The sequence below is a fragment of the Pygocentrus nattereri genome, chromosome 12, assembly GCF_015220715.1.
Source record: "Pygocentrus nattereri isolate fPygNat1 chromosome 12, fPygNat1.pri, whole genome shotgun sequence".
Classification (NCBI taxonomy): domain Eukaryota; kingdom Metazoa; phylum Chordata; class Actinopteri; order Characiformes; family Serrasalmidae; genus Pygocentrus; species Pygocentrus nattereri.
The window spans coordinates 19265581-19286384 of NC_051222.1; the positions used below are offsets into that span (position 1 = coordinate 19265581).

General features: G+C 38.9%; 2 protein-coding genes across 3 annotated transcripts in view; one reads left to right on the forward strand and one right to left on the reverse strand.

Moving 5' to 3' along the window:
• On the reverse strand, nucleotides 1–13057 carry poglut1 (protein O-glucosyltransferase 1). The gene is made up of 11 exons (XM_017710021.2): nucleotides 12866–13057; nucleotides 11431–11521; nucleotides 11127–11270; nucleotides 10909–11044; nucleotides 8643–8764; nucleotides 8438–8497; nucleotides 8172–8271; nucleotides 7793–7851; nucleotides 6743–6910; nucleotides 4264–4320; nucleotides 1–4146 (listed from the first exon to the last, which is right to left on the reverse strand). The coding sequence occupies exons 1-11, from the start codon at nucleotides 12939–12941 to the stop codon at nucleotides 3990–3992; spliced, it is 1170 nt and encodes a 389-aa protein (XP_017565510.1). The 5' UTR covers nucleotides 12942–13057; the 3' UTR covers nucleotides 1–3989.
• LOC108434690 (calsequestrin-2-like) overlaps nucleotides 12940–20804 on the forward strand; it is a 16015-nt gene continuing 8150 nt past the window's right edge. Inside the window, exons 1-4 of one of the 2 annotated variants that reach the window (XM_017710020.2) lie at nucleotides 12940–13067; nucleotides 15194–15363; nucleotides 18987–19071; nucleotides 20116–20216. In XM_017710020.2, coding sequence (XP_017565509.1) covers nucleotides 13058–13067; nucleotides 15194–15363; nucleotides 18987–19071; nucleotides 20116–20216 — 366 coding nt within the window. In that variant the 5' untranslated portion in view covers nucleotides 12940–13057. Of the gene's footprint in view, nucleotides 13068–14866; nucleotides 15364–18986; nucleotides 19072–20115; nucleotides 20217–20804 lie in introns of those variants that run through there. The other variant, XM_017710019.2, reaches the window with a different exon arrangement.

Genomic DNA, 20804 nt, shown 5'->3' on the forward strand with positions numbered 1-20804 from the left:
TTTTGAAAATACAATTTATTTGGTCTCAAAAGCAAAGTATCTCCCAAACATAATTTCAGCAGTAAGTATGAACATGAGTGTCTGAATGTAAAAAAAGCACATCGTCATAGTGCCGGCATGCATGAAAACACATCCTGGTTCAGTTCTTCGTTTAATGTTTGAGATCAGTTTAACTTGGCCTGTCCACTGCACTTCGGTCAATGAACAAAACAGAGCAGTGTAAATCCACTTAGCCTACAGATCTAAACACAAAATAACATATTGCTAACATATTTTAGAATACTAGAACATATTCAACGTTTGAGTGCCAATGTGGCTCTAGATCATAACCCCTAAATGAACGAGTGCAGGTGGAATTCGCAGGATGTTGTGCATGGCAAAATGACTTTTACATTCAAACATTTCTGTGGCACTTTCGTGATGAATTTGACTACTGTACTTACTGGAAAACCCATGTGTCACTAGTACTGATGATAAGATCAAGAAAACCCTCCTACTGAGGTGAGGTCGATTTGTCGGTAGTGTTTCATTGGCAACGACAGCACAAACACATGAAAGGAAGCTGCATTACATTCTTAAGGCCCTGTTTCTCCAGTTAGTGGACAGCAGAGGGCAGCATAGTATACACAGGTTCTCCTTTTTGGCTCTATTAAAGCAGAATTTCACAGATTTTTCACAATTTCAGCATAATTAAATCATTCAGAGTGGTTTAATGTAAAATGGTTCGTTGTAGAGAAAGCTGCTGGCTTGTATTTCTTTATGGTGGGGTGAACCACAAATACAGCCATAAATAGGTCCATCATGATAATAAAATATTTGCTTATGATTTATTACCATATCAATAATTGCGGTCAATCAAGGTATTAAACAAAAATGGCCAAAGTACCTGATTATCTATCTTTTTAACTATAGACACTTAGTAGCTCCCAACTGACAACAGAAACAGCTTGAGCTTAAATAAATAAATATTACTCACTGGTGCCCTCTAAAGGTGTCAGAAGTTATAACTTTTGCTGTTTTCGTAAGAGCTAAAACCTGTCTTAATAAATATGTTTACCGCTTTCTTTTACTTGCGTCTATTTACCTCAAACCAAATGACAACAATCTGTTTTTTGCAACATTAATATATGACTGTGAAAGATAACAATTGTGGCAAATCATTGCGATCAGCTAAAATCATTTTAATTTGCTCAAATAATTATGATCTGCGATTACGTAATAATTGTCACAAGTCTTTCTAAGCTGACAACGTTAAAATAGTGGCAAAGCAGAAAAAAAATTGAGGGGACTTTTTTACCTTACAATGCCCTGCATGCACCTCTCTAGAGTGAATATACTAGTTTAACCCTCAACCTTCTCAAAACTATAGTAAAATTATATCAGGCTGCCATATAATAACTTTCTGTGGGGCAGCTTTTAAAGGAACTGAACTCTTCAGAATTTCTGGATCGTATCAGCTCCACTGTGAACGATTCTGAATATAAATTTCTCTATAAATTAGTATTTCACATCAAACCAATTTGAATGACTTTATATCTTAATGATTGAATTACACTGAAAATTTTGTGGAATTCCCTGTTAAGACCACCACCCATCTCCTAAATTGGGGAAATGGAAAACTGGTCAAAGTTCAGGTAGTTGAAAAAGGTGAGAAAAGACAGTGTCTGTGGCTATTGACTTCAAAAATCAAACCAATATTGAACAATATTATGCTTAAAAGTACAAATGTCTCCGAGGCAGCTATATCTAGGTCCTTAGACAAACAAAAAAAGGAGCAATAACCTAACGTGAACTCATCTCACCTCAAAACATAAAAGCACAGACAGACTTAAATACTACAGAAGGACTAAAGTGTGGAGAGACCGTAACAAACAAACAAATCATATCGCAACTTGGATTCTATAGGTTTCTATATTCTAGAATATAGAATATATATTCTAGGTTCTATATTTGATGACAACTTCTTAACTAAACTGAATTAAATCTGACAGTGAGTTCAACACTATGATATGGTGCTCGGGGCTGAGAAAAACATTTTTTCAGTGATATAAAACCGTTCAGTCAATCGTTTCAAACTGCTTAAAGAAACAGGCAAAAAGTACACTTTCCAAATACAAGACCAAATGCAGCCAATCACCCAAAACATGTCTGATGTATGAAGGATGTTTCTTTAATGTGCTAAACTGAACGCCTCATTCGTCACATGCTTACCTCAAACTGCATCAAGTTGCTAAATGATCTCAAACAGACTCTCACACCGTATGACATACCGTTACCTATAAAAACAGAAGTACATTGCATAGCTAAAAAGAGTAGTAGCAGCAGCCTTGAGGCCTTGAACTTCTACAAAACTGGAAAAAAACATCAGACCTGTTTTGGTTGAGCAATTAGCTGTGGTAAAAGCTGCACAAATGAGATTTTTTGCAAAACAATCCCCCTTTTTTTTTTTTTTTTAACCTGTCATGTCTGGCAATTTTTGCAATCGGAATGGTAATCCGAATGCACTGATGTACCAAACATATTTGTTTTCACAAGAACAGCTCTATAGGTTACCAAATCCTATTCTTGTTAATGTTTGTATTTTATTTGTTTGGCCAGGCCTGACAGGCAATAAAGGAGAGAAAAAAGAGGACAGGAAAGAAAGAGAAGAATGGAGAAGAAAAAAAAAAACAATCCCTTTAATGTTTCCATTAAACCATTTCATAACTGAGCGCTTTGACATTTACGAAGATTCTGAGGGTAAAGAAAAAGAAACTGCTAAAGTGCCAAATATCTGTGCTGCTAAAGTATTTTTCAATACATCTAAAACTCTATTCATAACTGTATTGATAAAAGAATTTAAAACAGAACAATATAGATGATTAGCAGAAACATTATATGTAAAAGAATTACAAGCTGCACTGATTGGTTGTAGTTATTGTGACAGGGAAAGCAAGACGTGACAGCTGAGCTTGACATAGAAAGGAGCACTTTGGAGCATTTTAAAGCTGCAGGTTCAAGATTGTAAATCCACAGGTTGAACAGTTGCAGAGAAACGGCATCAACGAAGGAGCTGCCTTTACTGAGTATGTAGAGACACATCAGTGTGAAACTGCCAAATGTTCTCTAACAGATCTGCTCGACTGATTTTCGATTCCAACTCATCACTTCTTGGCTACTAATGACTGTATTGGGTAAAAACATTTAACTCATTAGACAGAGCTGTCTTCAATACTGCTTCCCCCCCACAAACGTTTAAATGGAAATTCCAAAATGTCTGCATAATTTAATTGTTGGGATGTAAACAAAATCTTCCGGAGTGGTTTGATGTGAAATGCTCACGGAGTCAGAACTGTTCACAGTGCTAGTGATAGGAACCAAATGTTTGAAGAGGTCAATGTCTTTAAAAGCAGACAGTTATTACATGAAACAGATATAAGTACAGAGTCTGATGTCTGACACAGTATTTTATGATAGATTAAGGTTTTGGTCCAAAATGCATTTATTAAAATACACTCAGGGTGAAGAGGTACATGCAGGTTGCTGCAAGGCAAAATAGAACCCAAAAAAAAAACATATTTGTTTGAATTTATACCAAATTCACCATTATCAACATTACGTGTAGGATCTGTAGTGGTTTGGATAATAAGAAAAATGGCTAAATTTGTGTTCCAGACATCCGGTCCCCTCGTTTCTATCACCACCACTATAAAGAGTTAATCATTTTTTTCTACATTAACCACATTGTTTGCATCTGAACAACTGAACTATGCAGCAAAGTTGGAAAATCGGGGCAATTCCCCCTCAAAAGGGATACATTTTTAACCTCTGAACTCCAGGCTTACTTTCAGTTATTACCTTCAATCTTATTATGCTGTGACTGATAAGAATTGTTTGCTGACTACTATGTGACTAATACGGAATACGTCTTTAATCGCTCACCATTCTTTAAAATGTGGATGACGAACAATCATGACGGTCTGAACATAAAGAATGAAACAGTGCTCAGGTCAAAGCTCGGACCTGCTGGGTTTGTGGGTGACCTGCTTGTAGCTGGACTTGCGCTTGGGCTTGTACGTGAGCAGCTTACTGAAGTCAGTGAGGAGCCTCTCCCAGTAGCAGGACACATCTTCCATATGAAGGTGATCCTTGATGAAATTCTGACCTCTAAAGGAACACAGAATAATCTCAGCATGGCTACCTCACATGCAGTAACTATAAGACATTTAAGGCTTTACTGTGTTTTAAACTGTAGTTAATCTGAGATTAGCTTAGTATTATTACCTTATTGCGATGGATTCTGCTACTTTGTCATTTTCCTTGACAAACAGCAACAACTCCCTGTATAAACACACATCTGTAAGAATAATTCAGGTGGATCTACTCCAATTTCTACATCTTATAAGTAAATGTTACATATGCATATGCATATTATATATATATATATATATATATATATATATATATATATATATATATATATATATATATATATATATATATATATATATATACATATATACATATATACATATATATACATACACACACACACACACACACACACACACACACACACACACAGCTCAAAAAAATAAAGGGAACACAAACAACACAATATAACTCCAAGTAAATCAAACTGTCCACTTAGGAAGCAACACTGATTGACAATCAATTTCACAGCTGTTGTGCAAATGGAAAAGACAACAGGTGGAAATTATTGGCAATTAGCAAGACACACTCAATAGAGGAGTGGTTCTGCAGGTGGGGACCACAGACCACTTCTCAGTACCGATGCTTTCTGGCTGATGTTTTGGTCAATTTTGAATGTTGGTGGTGCTTTCAGATTCAGATTCAGATTCCTTTATTGTCTCATCACCGTATCGTAGAGTGGGTGGGAGCCATTGTTCATAATGGCCCGCAGCTTAGACAGCATCCTCCTCTCCGACACTGCCGTCAGCGAGTCCAGCTCCACACCCACAACATCACCGGCCTTGCGGATCAATTTGTTTTCACACTCGTGGTAGCATGAGACGGACTCTAGAACCCACACAAGTGGCTCAGGTAGTGCAGCTCATCCAGGATGGCACATCAAAGTGAGCTGTGGCAAGAAGGTTTGCTGTGTCTGTCAGTGTAGTGTCCAGAGGCTGGAGGCGCTACCAGGAGACAGGCCAGTACACCAGGAGACGTGGAGGAGACCGTAGGAGGGCAACAACCCAGCAGCAGGACCGCTACCTCCACGCTTTTGTGCAAGGAGGAACAGGAGGAGCACTGCCAGAGCTCTGCAAAATGACCTCCAGCAGGCCACAAATGTGCATATGTCTGCACAAACGGTTAGAAACCGACTCCATGAGGATGGTATGAGGGCCCGACGTCCACAGATGGGGGTTGTGCTCACAGCCCAACACCGTGCAGGACGCTTGGCATTTGCCAGAGAACACCAGGACTGGCAAATTCGCCACTGGCGCCCTGTGCTCTTCACAGATGAAAGCAGGTTCACACTGAGCACATGTGACAGACGTGACAGAGTCTGGAGACACCGTGGAGAGCGATCTGCTGCCTGCAACATCCTTCAGCATGACCGGTTTGGCAGTGGGTCAGTAATGGTGTGGGGTGGCATTTCTTTGGAGGGCCGCATAGCCCTCCATGTGCTCGCCAGAGGTAGCCTGACTGCCATTAGGTACCGAGATGAGATCCTCAGACCCCTTGTGAGACCATATGCTGGTGCGGTTGGCCCTGGGTTCCTCCTAATGCAGGACAATGCTAGACCTCATGTGGCTGGAGTGTGTCAGCAGTTCCTGCAAGATGAAGGCATTGAAGCTATGGACTGGCCCGTCCGTTCCCCAGACCTGAATCCGATTGAGCACATCTGAACATCATGTCTCGCTCCATCCACCAACGCCACGTTGCACCACAGACTGTCCAGGAGTTGGCGGATGCTTTAGTCCAGGTCTGGGAGGAGATCCCTCAGGAGACCACCCGCCACCTCATCAGGAGCATGCCCAGGCGTTGTAGGGAGGTCATAAAGGCAGGTGGAGGCCACACACAATACTGAGCCTCATTTTGACCTGTTTTAAGGACATTACATCAAAGTTGGATCAGCCTGTAGTGTGTTTTTCCACTTTAATTTTGTGTGTGACTCCAAATCCAGGCCTCCATTGGTTAATAAATTTGATTTGCATTGATGATTTTTGTGTGATTTTGTTGTCAGCACATTCAACTTTGTACAGAACAAAGTATTCAATGAGAATATTTCATTCATTCAGATCTAGGATGTGTTATTTGAGTATTCCCTTTATTTTTTATTTTTTATATATTTATATATACACACACACACACACACACATATATATATATACACATATATATATATATATATATATATATATATATATATATATATATATATATAATAAATATATATATGGTAAATATTGGCTATAGCCCTAACTACAGTAATATTCAATTAATTACACAAATGCTGAGAATGTAAATCTTGGTATATTGTTTGTACTGTCTATAGTACAATATTGTGGAAATAGCTGCTCCAGTCGCATTTGAGAATTCAGTGCATTTGCAATAAAAATTCCGAATTGTACCAACATATTCAAACAGAAATTTGAGGATTCATGATGCGCTGAATTGTTTCATAAAGCATAATTTTATCAAATCACTACAAGGTTTAGAGATTTACACCACCCTTGCACTTCACTCCTGTGTATCAGCAGGAAGCAGATGGACATGGGGGTTGAAGAAGGGTCACCTGAGGTCAGAGAGGTCCTGTTTGACAGGGATGTAGTGCACCCAGGGCTGGAGCTGAGGGTAAAAGAACTCTACCCACTCCTCCCCTACATGGAACACCAAGGAACCGCAGAGGAATAGGTGCTTGAAACGAAAACTGGCTGCTACCCCACGGAAATTAAAGAGGTATCTAAAGGGGGGGAGGGGGAGGGGGAGAGAGAGAGAGAGAGAGAGAGAGAGAGAGAGATGACAGATGGTTAAGATAAACATAAAGCTTTTAATTCTTAACTACCATCAAAGAGCTTCTAAACCAATTTCCACGCATTATCACTAAACAGTCTGAAACATTTCCAGGGTCTGATTCAGTCGATTTTATCCTCATGACCTTAATGAGGCAACATTTTAGAAAGAAATATGAGGCAACAGCAACAAATGTGTTAGGGTTAAAGTTCAGTTAGTCATTCTTTTTAACTACCTTGAAAATCCTAATCAAATAATAAAAAAGACAAATAACACCTCTCTAAGGAGCTATACACAACCAAAAATCGTCTTGAGTATGAACTGAAACATAGTTTTCCTTGTGGTAACTCACAACTGTGGCTATTTTTCCAATGTTATTCAGCATGAAGTTTGGATGAGAATGGCCTCCACCCCCCTCAAATTTAAACACTCTATGCCAAGCAGCTGAGAAGAGCCCTAATCCTAACCCTCACCAAACTGAGGTCTACCATGACAAGCCGCTCCTTGAAACTTCTTCAGCTAACAAGGACACATTTGTCCAGATCAAAGTCAAATTGTCTTGCACTGGTTTGGTGGAAAGGTGCATCAGATGTTCAGCTTGGAATCAGTGCTGTGAGTAACAGCAGACTCTCAACATCAGAAAACTGGTGTGCTGTGCTGACATTTAGCTTGGAGCACCGTGTCAGGAATGACATGCATCACTAGCACTCTCAGACCTTGACAAATAAAAAATGAGTCACTTTCAGGCAGTTTAACATCATTGTAGCTTTGCGACACGACAATCAAAATCACTTTTTTTTTTTTTTTTTTAAACTCTTTTTTTGGATCTTACTTGTATTCACAGTGGTCAACCAGGGGAATTTCTTTGGCTGGGGGTCTTCCCAGAGTGTCCTGTGAGGACAGAAGAGTGAGAGAGAGAAAGAGCAAGAGAAATAGTGCGAGAGAGTGAGTGGAAATATGAAATTAAGGTAACAAAGTGAGAATGAAAATAAACCAGGTCTGCTTGCCTTACTCTGCTGTACAGTGTAAAAATGCAGAGCTGCATAAATGTATTGAATTAAAAGTGCTGATTCTCCAATGATTTTGGTAATTAAAAGGAGATTATAAGCAATTCCATTTCAACAGTGCATGTAGTCATTTTTTGGCTATAATAAAAAATCTGAGCCATTTTCAAACTTACAATTCTCACAATCCCCCAAAAATAAACTGACCTTCTCTGACTTCCAGGCCTGGTTCTTGGTGTACTCTGCGTCCACCAGGTCAGAAGCCTCTCTTGACAGCAGGATTAAAGGGTCTCTCTCTGAACTGGTCCTGGCTCACGAGCAAAATAATTCAGAACCTGCATTCACAAATCACCTCCATACACACATGCTGATCTAGGCTTAGCCTTGCTATTTTCAAGTGCATGTACGATCTCAATATGTACCAAAAAGCTGCATGATATCAAACAAGCCTAAAGAACAAAGACCAGACTGACCTGGAGCCTCTGAAGTACCCTTTGGAACTTTTCTTTTTCCAGGGCCACTGAGCTGCTGATCTAAAAGGAGAGAGAGGGTGAGTTAAGTGTCACTGGAGTGTCTCAGTGACTTAGCTGTTACTGAGATATCTATTTAAACCATTGGTGCATTCTACCTGCTACTAATTACTGTACATATTGATTATAGCAACTGGATAAAACTCACTTTTTCAGGTCATCTCTCATCAAGTCCCAACGACCCAGTCCAGTGGGATAAATCGGCCACACTGCAGGACCTCCCTCCCAAAATGTCCATGCAGGGTACATGATATCCCGGTAGTCTGGTGTCTGAAAACACAGGAGAAATCAGCATGTGTAAATATAATAGCTGGGTGAAAAATCTAATTTTCCTCATTATCACTTTAACTGAAGATATTCTATCAGTCAATTCATGACTTTTCCTGATTAGTTTTGCATTGGAGCTATAAGAATAATGTAGCTTATATAGCTGTGTGCAAAACTCTGAACACCCATAGTTAAATAATGTTTGTTGATTAAGTAAAAAAAAAAAAAAAAAAAAAAAAAAAAACAGGGAACAAACTTCTAAATGATTTTTTTCCTGCAAATTTTAGTATACAAATTCTATTCATATGCTGAGTTTATTTCTGGGAAAAAATAAAACAAAAATAGTTTAGTGTGCCATAACTTTGTACAGGCCACAGTTTATGTATATATTATATTTTTTCCAATGTGTTGAAATCAAAACAAATCTGTAGACCATGTACTTTCACTCAGAAAATAAATGAAACATGTAACTTGACCATGTAACTTAAAGATTACAGTGTCACATGTTAAAAATGTTTAGATACAGACTTTTTCCTGTTTGTTTTCTTCTTTGACTTTACGGGCGCAATAATCACTTTTATATGTCATCTGTAGTTACAACCTATCTCCATGGTTGGTCAGACATAATAACAGTTTTTTTTTTTCCACAGAAGGTTTTGTGCATAAGCTGTAGATTTCTACAGTATTTTCAGTTGTTTCTAACCAACAAATACAGGTTATATCAAAGTTATGTATGTCACTATGGTAACTACAAAAATCTGACAGAAATGGAACCTTTTGGTTTAGAGGAAAATTATTTTAATTTGGTTTTTAGCTAAAGCATTGCTTTAATACCCATTGTAATGCCAGGTCACCAAATTTATGGGGTCCTGAGTGTCTCAACTGCCTAAGCACTGATCCTACTGTCAGGAGATCATGGGTTTAATCCCCAGCCCCACAACCATCTGGGAGCCCAAAGACTCTTGCAGGTCACCCCCACCTAGCACTAGTAGTTTAGAGGCTTTAGTAGTTTTAGGTTTACAGTTAGCTGCTATTGGTATAGAATTGAGTTGAAGTTTGTATTAGACTTAGTGTTTTCACATACAGTTTGTTTTAAAAGAAGCGAACCGAGTTCTGTTAAAGTGAACCTGGAAGGGAACCAACTTCAAATGGGCTCAGTTCTATTTGTGTTCACAATGCAAGTGAACTGTAAAGAGGACTCAGTTTCTTTCTGGTCCTTTGAGAGCATAGACCACTTCTTGTTCAGACCACAAATCCATTAGAACTTGAACCCCTTTCACAGCACTCACGGCGTGAACAGCGCTCGCCAAGTGGGCAGCGCTCTCTGATAAAGCCAACCTATCAGGTGACGAGAAGAGCCACCAGACCTGCTGCTGCCCTCCTATTGAAAGGGCCATAGTGTGAAAACACCCTTACTTTCATGCAGCATAATTTCAGTCTGCAGGAGTGTCAGCTTGTTGTAGCATGTAAATTGCATGCATTTATTATTTTATTTTGACTGAGGAAGAACCTCACATTTCAGAAGATTAACAATGGACAAAAAACTGAGGTTTTGTTTACCACAGAGTGCCATTTATTTCTGTCATAGGGAAAACCAGTTAAGAGTCGGAGTTCCTAATATGGCCATGACGCTGCCTCCAGAATCAAGCACAACTTCAGAGGTCTATAAGGTTGCAAGACACATGGCAGGCCTCACATAGAATAGAACAGAATAGTGTTTTGCACACTGCGAAATTAGACCACTGCATTTGACCCATCCTTGCAGTGAAACACCCACATACATGCACACTAGTGAACACACACACACACTAGGGGGCAGTGAGCACACTTGCCCGGAGCAGTGGGCAGCCCTACCCATAGCGCCCAGGGAGCAACCGGGGGTTAGGCGCCTTGCTCAAGGGCACTTCAGTCATGGACTGTCAGCCAAGGGGATCGATCCGGCAACCTTCCGGTCACAAGGCTGGTTCACTAACCTCCAGCCCACGACTGCCCCCATGTCTTGAAGGAAGCATGTGCTAGCTGTTACCCTGCTAATAAGGTAGCATCATGTGACTGGGGAGACCTAGACACTGGGAGACAACGGGAATTCGCAGGAACTAACAGGTGGAAAAATTAGTAACCATTGGTATGTATATAAAACTGCACACCTTGCTGAAGGAAAAAACAGGCAGCAGTGGCTGAGACCATCCAGGAACCTGAGGGTAATCACGCACATTAATGACCATCTCCACATCAGGCAATCGGTCAATCACTTCCAGGATAAAATGCTCTACTCCGCTGCACCTGCACACATACAGGACCAGAGCACTCTTAACAGTCCTTAAATACATTAAACACAGAAATACGACCACTGTATTGCACCAACCTGGCTGGGAACATGCAGTCCTGTTCTCGGTACAGCTTTTGTCCGATGATCTGGTAGTGTGTCCCCACACCACGCTGCACCGTGTCTGACATCAGCTCCTTTGATATACCATTTCTGAACGGCAACAGGTCACCTTTCAGGACGCTGGAACCACATGATGGATAATACAAAATATATAGATCCAGAACATTCATCGCAATGGGAAAGATGTAAAATCTGTTACAAGCACAGGGTAATTATACCCAATTCATTTTCTAATTAATTACAGTTTAGTAAATTAAACTGATTTATAAAGAGATTTTACCTGATGTGGCAGCTGCAGTTCTCCTGGCTGCATGGCTGGTACTTCTTCGCTCCTTCAGCAATCTTATTGAGATATTTCTGCCACTGTATTTCTAGTGAATTTAGAAAAGAGGAGATTTTGAATCTTGGCACCTATTATAGACTTTTATTATCTGAAACATTTTTACGGCACTGCAACGGGGCCCAAATGTACCAATACCACTACAACTACTGCACAACATACAAAACTATTCATTGTTCATTTCATAAATACATATTTAGCCAAAAAAAGGTTTCTTATTTTCCATAACCAGTCTGAACCTTAGCAATGGCCCTGAGTTTTCCTTAGAGAGTATTTTAGTGTGTACACTTTGTCAATGATTACACATTTAGCATTCACTCTTCAGTCCATAAGGTCCATCCATGAAAAATATGCTACAAAAAACAGCCCATTCTAAAATCACTGTTTTCGTCACATCACAAAAAAAGTAAATAAACAGTGCATTGAGATATGTCCACTCATTCGGCCTAGTTTAGCCCCATCCATTCATGCTGAAGTTATAAGGGGTGTTTCAACCCAGACTATTTTTAAATGAGGCACAGTGCATTTACATATGCCAATATTAAAAGTACAGTAAAAAGAGCAGCCTCTTTAGGCTGAAGTCGGAAAGTGTCATAACGAGCTCATGGCGAATGTAGAAACGGTTCTTTTAAGCACATTTAGACTGAATTCCTGGGTGGCCGTATTTCTAAACAAGCAGTAATACAAGCTTTACTAAAGCATAACAACGCTAATGGAAATGTCTTGAAGGGTTTCACTAAACAGCGGCGGCTTTGCTTGTTTTTGGCATTTCAGAACATAACATCGCGAGTCGCACTGCCAACCTGCCTGGGGTTTATTTATTTGTTGTAAACAAATTCAACGCCAGGTGTTGCGCGAGGCTGAACTTTGGCTTCCCATTCGAATTTTCCGTTCCACCTTAAACGGTGCAAAAATTACCTGCATCCATTCTGCACAGGCGCCAGAATGGGGCTGCAGCGGCATTTAAGGTGGAACGGGAAATTCGAAAAAGAAGCGGGACAAAAAGCAGCGAACTTCGGGTTTGTGGTGCTGCAGCTTCACCGGTCGAGCTCACAGGACGGAGCGGGTTTAACCTGCTGAGAGCAAGCTTTTGCTAACAGTGTACCACTTCTTAATAGCACAAAAAACATTTAAATGACCCACACTCGCAATTTAAGCCGACGGTAGTCTAATAAGGAATAAAAGCAGCCGACGGGAATAAAGTTTACATGAAACTAAAGCGGCTAATGCTAACCCGTGTAACGGAAGCCGACCGCTGGATGCCTGTGAATGGATCATCCGCCCTCTCGGTGCTTAAAAAGCAGCTCGAACCAAATTTCTCTGACTCTGATACAACATGGGAAACATTGGTATGGCGACGTTATAAAGGTCTTACCTTTATCAGCAAGACTAAACTCAGTTCCAGCCAGGAGCCAAAGGAAAAGCGGCGTAAACAGCCACAGCAGCTCCATTATCTCTGCATCGCTTAGTCGTGACTGACTGAGGAGTAAACTTGATCGAGTCTGCCAGTGTCGACTAGTCCTGTCTGACGGATCTCGGATGATTTTATTACGTGATTTTAACAAACATGAACGGGGGTAAGTGCACAACTAACATCTCGCCTCTCCAAAGACAATCCGTGCATCCACAGAAGCGCCAAAGGGAGAAATGATGCGTGGAAATTAGATGCACACATGCACGGACACAAGGCGGGCATACAAGACATAGGAACTAAATTACAGCAAAGATTTTATAGTTTCCTTTAAAAAGAGACGCCTTTCAGCTTTGGCAATTTCGTTGTACTAGTAGTAGTAAATCATTGCACAATAACCTACATTTTGGGAGAAGTGACATGGCCCTGGTTTTGTGTGTGTGGAATAAGGTCAGTGGTTTTCACAGCCTCATCTCCATGAGTTGAACCAGTTTCCCAGTTTAGGAACAAGTTCAGTGTCTCATTTACAGAAATACATTTATGTAGGGAGATGAAAAGCATTAAGGAAATCTCCTTTCAAAATTCCTTTGAGACCATGTGGGTCAAACTAACATTTTCTCATATCTCACATCCTAATACAGTGGCCCCAGAAGTATTAGGACATGTGCGCCATACTTAAAATGTATAAATTGCAATGTGTTAGGAAACAAAATGTCAATCTTGGTGGCATCTGTGTAATTTTCTTCTTGGTAAAGTATTCTTTCAAGAAGTGGCTGTGATTCAGATCATTACCCTGTCTTGCGTTATTGTTGTGTTGTACTAAGGTTAGTGCTGTAATATTAAGCCAGAATATTAATATTATGGTTATGTTTACTCTGTGTTTGGGAGCAAAAATCGCTTTAGTAACACAATTTTTAAAAACATCATTTTGAAAAATATTGGCTCCCCCACATTGTTAATATTTGGTGCAGCCTCACCAAGCGAAAAACAAAACAGCCCCAAGGCATCAGTGATCCACCGTGTTTAACAGTGGGTATCAGATACTTTTGGTTGTATGCAGTCGCTTATTTTTGGCAAGCGTGAAAGTGGTGAACATGCCCAGAAAGGTGTCTCATCTGAACACGCGGTTCCATTTGTAGTTCCAGTGATAGTTTGCAAAGTTCAGGTGCTGCATTGTGTTGCCTGCTATTAGGAGAGGCTTTCTTCTGTGGAACTCCTCCAAAAAGCCTCCGTGCTAAGAAAACCAGCATAAACCAGAATGGCTGGTCACCAGCAAAACAGCATATGTTGTTTTTTTAATACTGGTACTCTGGTCAACCGGAATGACCATGATGGGGTGACCACCTAAACAGAACCATTCCAGAACCAGACCAGCACTAGCCCAGCACAAACCAGCTGTGCTGCTGTTTTCTGTTACTTAATATTTTAAAATAAAATCATGTAGAATGTTTCATATAGAAAGTCCAGGCTTACTTGTGAAAGTGGGCTTTAAAAACAGTGAATTCAGAGATATTTCTGCACATCCATGCTAAGTGAGAAATGAGGCAGGCGAAAAGCTACAGAAAACAGGTTATACTACAACACGTTTTTCTAGTATTAAAATTATACTATGAAGTATGTGAAGAAAATATTTAGAACAAATATGAATGGCATCAATGATGTACTCCTGATTATATGAGACACGTATTTGTTTCTTAGGGCACCTTGTCGGACTACGCTCTTGTGTTTGTCAATGCAGCTTCTATATTGAAGTTTTGAAGGCCACCAAATTTCATGCTCTACTCTTACTTCAGGCTTCATCTTCTTCGCCCTCATGAAGTGTCTGAGTGATTCCCACTGGTGTTCCTAATGTCCTCATTTTCATCAGCACATCATCTATATTTGTCTCTGAAACAAAGGGGCTCCTAAAAATGTCCTTCAGACACAGGGGAATGGACACACTTGTGTGAGGCAGGCCTGTCTAGTTATCTGTGAAAGCAGATGCTTCCCAACATTCCTTATCCTAGTCTAGTTGGGGGAAAGAAAGAGATGAGAGTTAATGCTAAAGCTTTATTACAGCCATTTGTGACTGACGAAACACAAGGATCTCTAGCTGAATTTCCTTGTTTTTGAAGTTTCTCACTCTTTTCTCACTGGAGCCTCACTGCCCCTCAGGGACTAAGCATTATTATACTGAGCTAGCTAGCTTCTTTCCCTTCTTCTTGGACTTATTGTACAGATCCACCATGTTGCCTCTTTGGCTTCTTCTGCCTCCTAGCTTGACTATTTTATCTGGTGTTTTTGCGGAGGAAGGCCTGGAGTTCCCTAGCTTTGACGGCAAGGACCGGGTGCTGGACATCAACGAGAGGAACTACAAGAAGGCACTGAAGAAGTATGACATGCTGTGCCTGCTCTACCACGAACGCCTGCCATCTGACAGGGAGCTCCAGCAGCAGTTCCACATGAGGGAGATGGTGCTGGAGGTAAGGATGGAGATAGATGAAGATGGGTGAAGGATTTATGTTCTGTTACCCAGGCATGACATTTTGGCAAGTGGGCATCCTTGTAGAAACCAAAGAACTGGCATTTCTCATGATTCAGAGATGAGCAGTATGAATTTATTAATAGTAGGTTTGATGTTTTGCTGTAGTGAAAAACAAGAGACAGTAGAGTTGCTGGACATTAGTTGAGTCTGATATACATCACTCTTAAAAAGTTTAATTTAAAATTTAAATTTAAATTTAAATTAAAACAATTTAATTCTATTTAACAGCAACTTGTACAGTGCATTTTACATTGACTATTACATAATATTATACATAACAGTCCAGAAGGTATTTGTAGGCTTTGGGAGCATCAAGAAGTTATTAAATGATAAATAATCAGGATGAGGATCACTGAAAAAAAAAATCTCTTAGTCAAGTACTGACTGACAAATTATTTAACATTAAACTTGAAACTTGTACCAATATATTATACCAAAATTCTAAATTTAGTGTAATGTAATACAGTGGTGTCTCAATACAGTACATGTTTCGATACAGTTCTTGAATATAAAATTTTCAAGGTCAATGTTCAATTAAATTTTCAGTATTTGGTGTGTTTAAACTGTGATGCCACAGAGGTCTGTTTATAAACTTCAGTGTAAAAAAAAGTAAAAAGCAGCAGAAGTGCCAGACAAAATCTGTTAATTAACCCTAAAAGTATCCATTCTCAATGAATGTAAAAATCTGTAAATTAAGTCATTTAATTTCTCAGAAATACTGTCTTTTATTGTAATTCACTATTTTCACTACTTCAGCCCGTTACTCTTACATACAATATTTTGCCTTCATAATATCAGCAACAAAACAAATCAGGCAAGAATGAGACAACATTTCACTTTCAAAACTACAGCAGTTGGTCTCCTCATTTTCTCAAATGCTTACAGAGTGTTGTTAGAAGAAGCAGTGATGAAACACAGGGATAAGCATACCCTTGTCTTTTTTTTGGAAATGTGTTGCTGGCATCAAATTGAAAATGAACATATATTTTTCAAAAAACAATAACATTTCAGTTTCAACATTTGGCATGTTGTGTTTGCACTATTTTCAATTGATTATAGGGTGTAAATGATTTGCACATTGTTAAATGTATTATTTTTTTATTGTTTATTTTTAATTGATTTAATTTCCTTTTAATTTCTGCAGATTATTTTAAATCTTTGAAGCTTCACAGTATGTATGGGAATCATTTAAAGTCATCTTTTTAAATAACAGGGTTTGAAGTAATATGTAAGCAATGTTAAAGTTTCAAAGCATACTGACCATTATCCATACTCTGCAGTCCCTACATACAAACTAAGCTGCAAAAACATCTTGTTTTAATTTGTTTCTGTGATGTCACAAGAAACAGCTCACTTATTCACACTATAGCAGTTTAGCTCCACCCACTCACACTGAAGTTATAAGGAGTGTTATAATGGACTGCTTTTTTACATGAGGCAAAATACAGAGCAGCAAATTAAAACAGAGCTCGTTTTCTTAAAGGCACAATAGCAAAAACAGCCTGTTTAATTCTGAGGGATAAAGAGAGTTTGAAAAATGATAATGTAAAAATAAATAATTAAAACCACACAAATGTTTTAAGTGGACACAGGAAAAAAGAAAAAAAAATGTAGGGAATGGCTTCTTGAACGGTCGTATAGAATATTATTAAAAGCACGATTCCAAACTTTTGAACTCTTGAATGTTACTCTATTTCTACACGTGCATTACACCAAGAGAAAATCAGACACATTCTGCTGCTTCTTATAAGCTTATGATTCCTGGTCCCTGCTTTATATGGTAACTGAGCACAAGTCCCGTGCGAATAGCAGCCTGGTCAAATGATCACAAAAGCGGCCTCAGATGAGCATGAAATGATCAGTTTCTGTGAACTCCATCATGTAAAGCTCAGGAGATGTTCTCTGAACGTGCTGTGAAGCCTTGGGAACTGAAGAACAAATCTGAACAGTTTGCACATGCTGGTCTTCTGGGTGTGAAGAATAATTGGCGTGTAACTTGGTAAAGTAGTGACCTAATTTAGAGGCTGAAAAAAGACCTGAAATCTCTCCAGAGGCTTCAGTCTGTGCTCCTCTCAGCTCTGAAAGAGTGCTCTCTTATTGTATCCTGTCTATACTCAGCCAAGAAGCAATATTCTGTGAAACATCGCCGGTCCAAAATCGTTGATTTTCCCTGGAGAATCAATCCGTCAGTATGATTCCTGCCACTGACTTAACTAGCATAACTAGGTTTTAACCTAGTATTTAGTCTTTAATCTAGTCTAGAGACTACCCTGTCCTTGGGGAGGTTCAGTTCCAGAAAGTGGTGGGAATCAGTTTCAAAAGTCGAGGTCAAATAAGTTTTTTTCTGATTCTCAATTACAAATGATTATGTTAAACACATCTGTCAGATTTATGTTATGAATGATAAAGGAACTTGACATTTTAAATCTGTGTGTTGATTGCCTAAACTATTACATCTTAGGAAGGCAATTTGGAGTGCGAACACTTGCTGAATTAATTTGGCTAACAAGGGATAGCTAGACTGTTACTTTCTCTGATTCTCCTCTGTCAACTCCTTCAAGTGAGTAAATAGTCCAGCACTGGCAAAATAGCTTTATTATAAGGCACATTTTTATCACTAATTTGACTTTGTTTTCCACTTTGTTTATAGTAAGCCTGTGTGGTCACTGTATGCAATGAAGTCCAATGATTTGAAATTTTAGAACCAACATCAACAAACACTTAACTCCAAGTTAAGCTGTCACCGAAAGATCAATTAAATCATCGATCAGCAGAGAACAGATTTAAGCCTGTAGAGAAGGCACTGCTTTATTCTGCTTGAAGATATTGTTGATATTAATTAATGATAGAAAAATAGTTTCTTGTTACCTCTGATGAAGGCATCACACTTGGCTGGTCTTGAGAACAATTTCAGCAATACCCCAAGCCCAAGACGAGTCCTAATAATGTCAAGACAAGAATGGAAATCTACTCTGATACTTTAATTAAATTTTTTAATTAAATTATCTAGGACGCTGTTAGCTCTCCGTGTGTGAAATGTTGTGACTGAGCTGTTAGTGAGCAATCAAGGCAGAAGGGGAGGGGTGAGACCCCCTGCTGTGAAAACAGTTCCCACCTCTTCACAAAGACTGCACGACTGCAGCTTTAGTCATAGAAAACAATGCACGGCTGTTGAAGATAAAAATACACAGTTCAACAGAGGAACCTTTTCCAAAACAGGCAGAAAATGCATTTTGTGTCTACTGTAAAAAGGGGTTAAACATGGTAACTACAATTTGGTAAGACGGTGCCTCATACATTTATGTTGTAAGTTGTAGCCCTACATAAGTCTTACTATAATTTGCTTATAAAATAAAGGAAATAAACATAAATACATAAATGAAGAATTTAATAAATTCAATTAGTCAACTAGGAATTTTAAATGATCACGATTGAAATAACCACTCAGGCTTAAGAATGGGGCAACCTTGTTGCAGATGACTTCATTTGTCAGTAAATGGGCTTGAACACCTGTATTTTTCTGTCTACTATTTTCTTTTTCTTTCTTTCTTGAATTTATAGCTCGCTGCCCAAATCCTGGAAGACAGAGACATAGGCTTTGGAATGGTAGATTCTCATAAGGATGCCAAGGTGGCCAAGAAGCTTGGTAAGGTTTGCCTTGACCCTTGTGATTTAAACATAAAGGGAGTCTTTCTCAGATATGATAAACTATCTTTTATTGATTACATTGCGAGTCAAAACAGCCAATAAGTCCATGTTATTCATTTTTCAGTGTCAGAAAATTACAGCTTCACTATAGCTTCCATCAGGAGACTTGATTTTAGTTGTTCAAGGAAAGCTGCAGGAATGTTTTTCCAAACTTCCAAAGTTCAATCTTAGAATTTGGTTGAATTTTCCATTTCACAGGATCAAAGTGATCCGAAACACATCATAAATGTTGAGGTCAGTCCTTTGAGAACATCATCATGTTCCTTGTTTGATTAGCAAACATTCTTATTTGTCTGTTTCCTTTTCTCAGTAACTTTTACAACAGCTACACATCCTCTCAGTGTTGTTTTCTCACAGTGGAAGGTTGGACAGAAACACTTTTTTCAGATCTGAGTCAAGAGTGGAGCTTGATTTTCTCCTCTCTCTCTCAAAGAGGAAAGCTTTAAGTACTCTTTGTCTGATGGAGGTCTACCAGGTCATACCCCACTTTCTCCACATGTTTGAATATGTTTGTATGTTAATATGTTTATCTGGGAACTGGTAAGGTGTTTTCCTCTGATGTTCCTCTGCCTTTTGCATTTAGTTTATTTTCAGAAATGTCTCCTGAAAAATGAACAGCTTGTACTTAATGGCTGTTTTGAATGGAAATAAAAGCAAAGTTAGGATGAAGGGTTGTCTCTGACTTTTGCACAGTACGGTAGTAGAATTTTTTTAGTGTCAGGTTAAGCACATTAATAGTGTCAGCATCAAAGAACATGCCCTAAAAAAGAATCCATGCACTAGTTACTTGACTCACACATGTCCATCATTTCCAAGTGAATACTATATATTACATCAGCACAGTTATAGGCAAAAGTACGTACACTATGGAATAAAACTACATTGATAAAATACATTTTAGTCATATAGAGGTTTTGTATGTATTTGTATCATGTAAATGCATCACTTTTTCACTGATATCAATCTCCTCTTAACGCTATAGGTTTGGAGGAAGAGGGCAGTATTTATGTCTTTAAGGACGAGCGTGTGATCGAGTTTGATGGAGAGCTCTCTGCAGACACGCTGGTGGAGTTCCTGTTGGATGTGAGTATAGAGACTTGTCTAGGCTGTTTTCCTGTATATTACAATTATGCTTATTATGCTGTAATAATTGTTGATTATTGTTTTAAAATAATAGTCTGATGTAATAGGTAAACTCTCCAGTTCATACAGTCACATGGAAACTAAGTTGCAAAACCAGCTCATTTTGAATTCATTGTTTTTGTGGTGTCACAACAACCAGCACATTTATGTAAATCCACACATCCATTTAGTCTACAGCAGTTTAGCTCTGCCTATTCATGCTGAACTTATATAGCCTTTTAAACTCCTTGAGACCACCGGTGGTTCCAAAACGCACTTTATCATATTCTTCATAACTTTCATATTTCATAAGCTACACTCAAAAGGTGGGTGTCATATGAGGCTGTGACTGTCTTCTTCCCAGTCAAATAGATGGGCGATGTAATTTTAAACCCTTGTGATAAAAGAAGCTCAACTGAGTCGACCCACAAATCTGGGCTATAAACTATAAACAGATGGTGTCACTTCACGCGTCTGATTTCTTGCTTTCAGCAGTAAATTGTAAGTATATAGCAATATGAATATGCTCATAAACACATTTTCTGTTAA

Coding starts and splice junctions, on each gene's coding strand:
- poglut1 (XM_017710021.2), bottom strand. CDS start 12,941: ATGGAGCTGCTGTGGCTGTTTACGCCGCTTTTCCTTTGGCTCCTGGCT. Junction 11,045..11,126: donor GACTGCATGTTCCCAGCCAG/GTTGGTGCAATA, acceptor GTATGTGTGCAG/GTGCAGCGGAGTAGAGCATT. Junction 8,272..8,437: donor GGGTACTTCAGAGGCTCCAG/GTCAGTCTGGTC, acceptor CTCGTGAGCCAG/GACCAGTTCAGAGAGAGACC.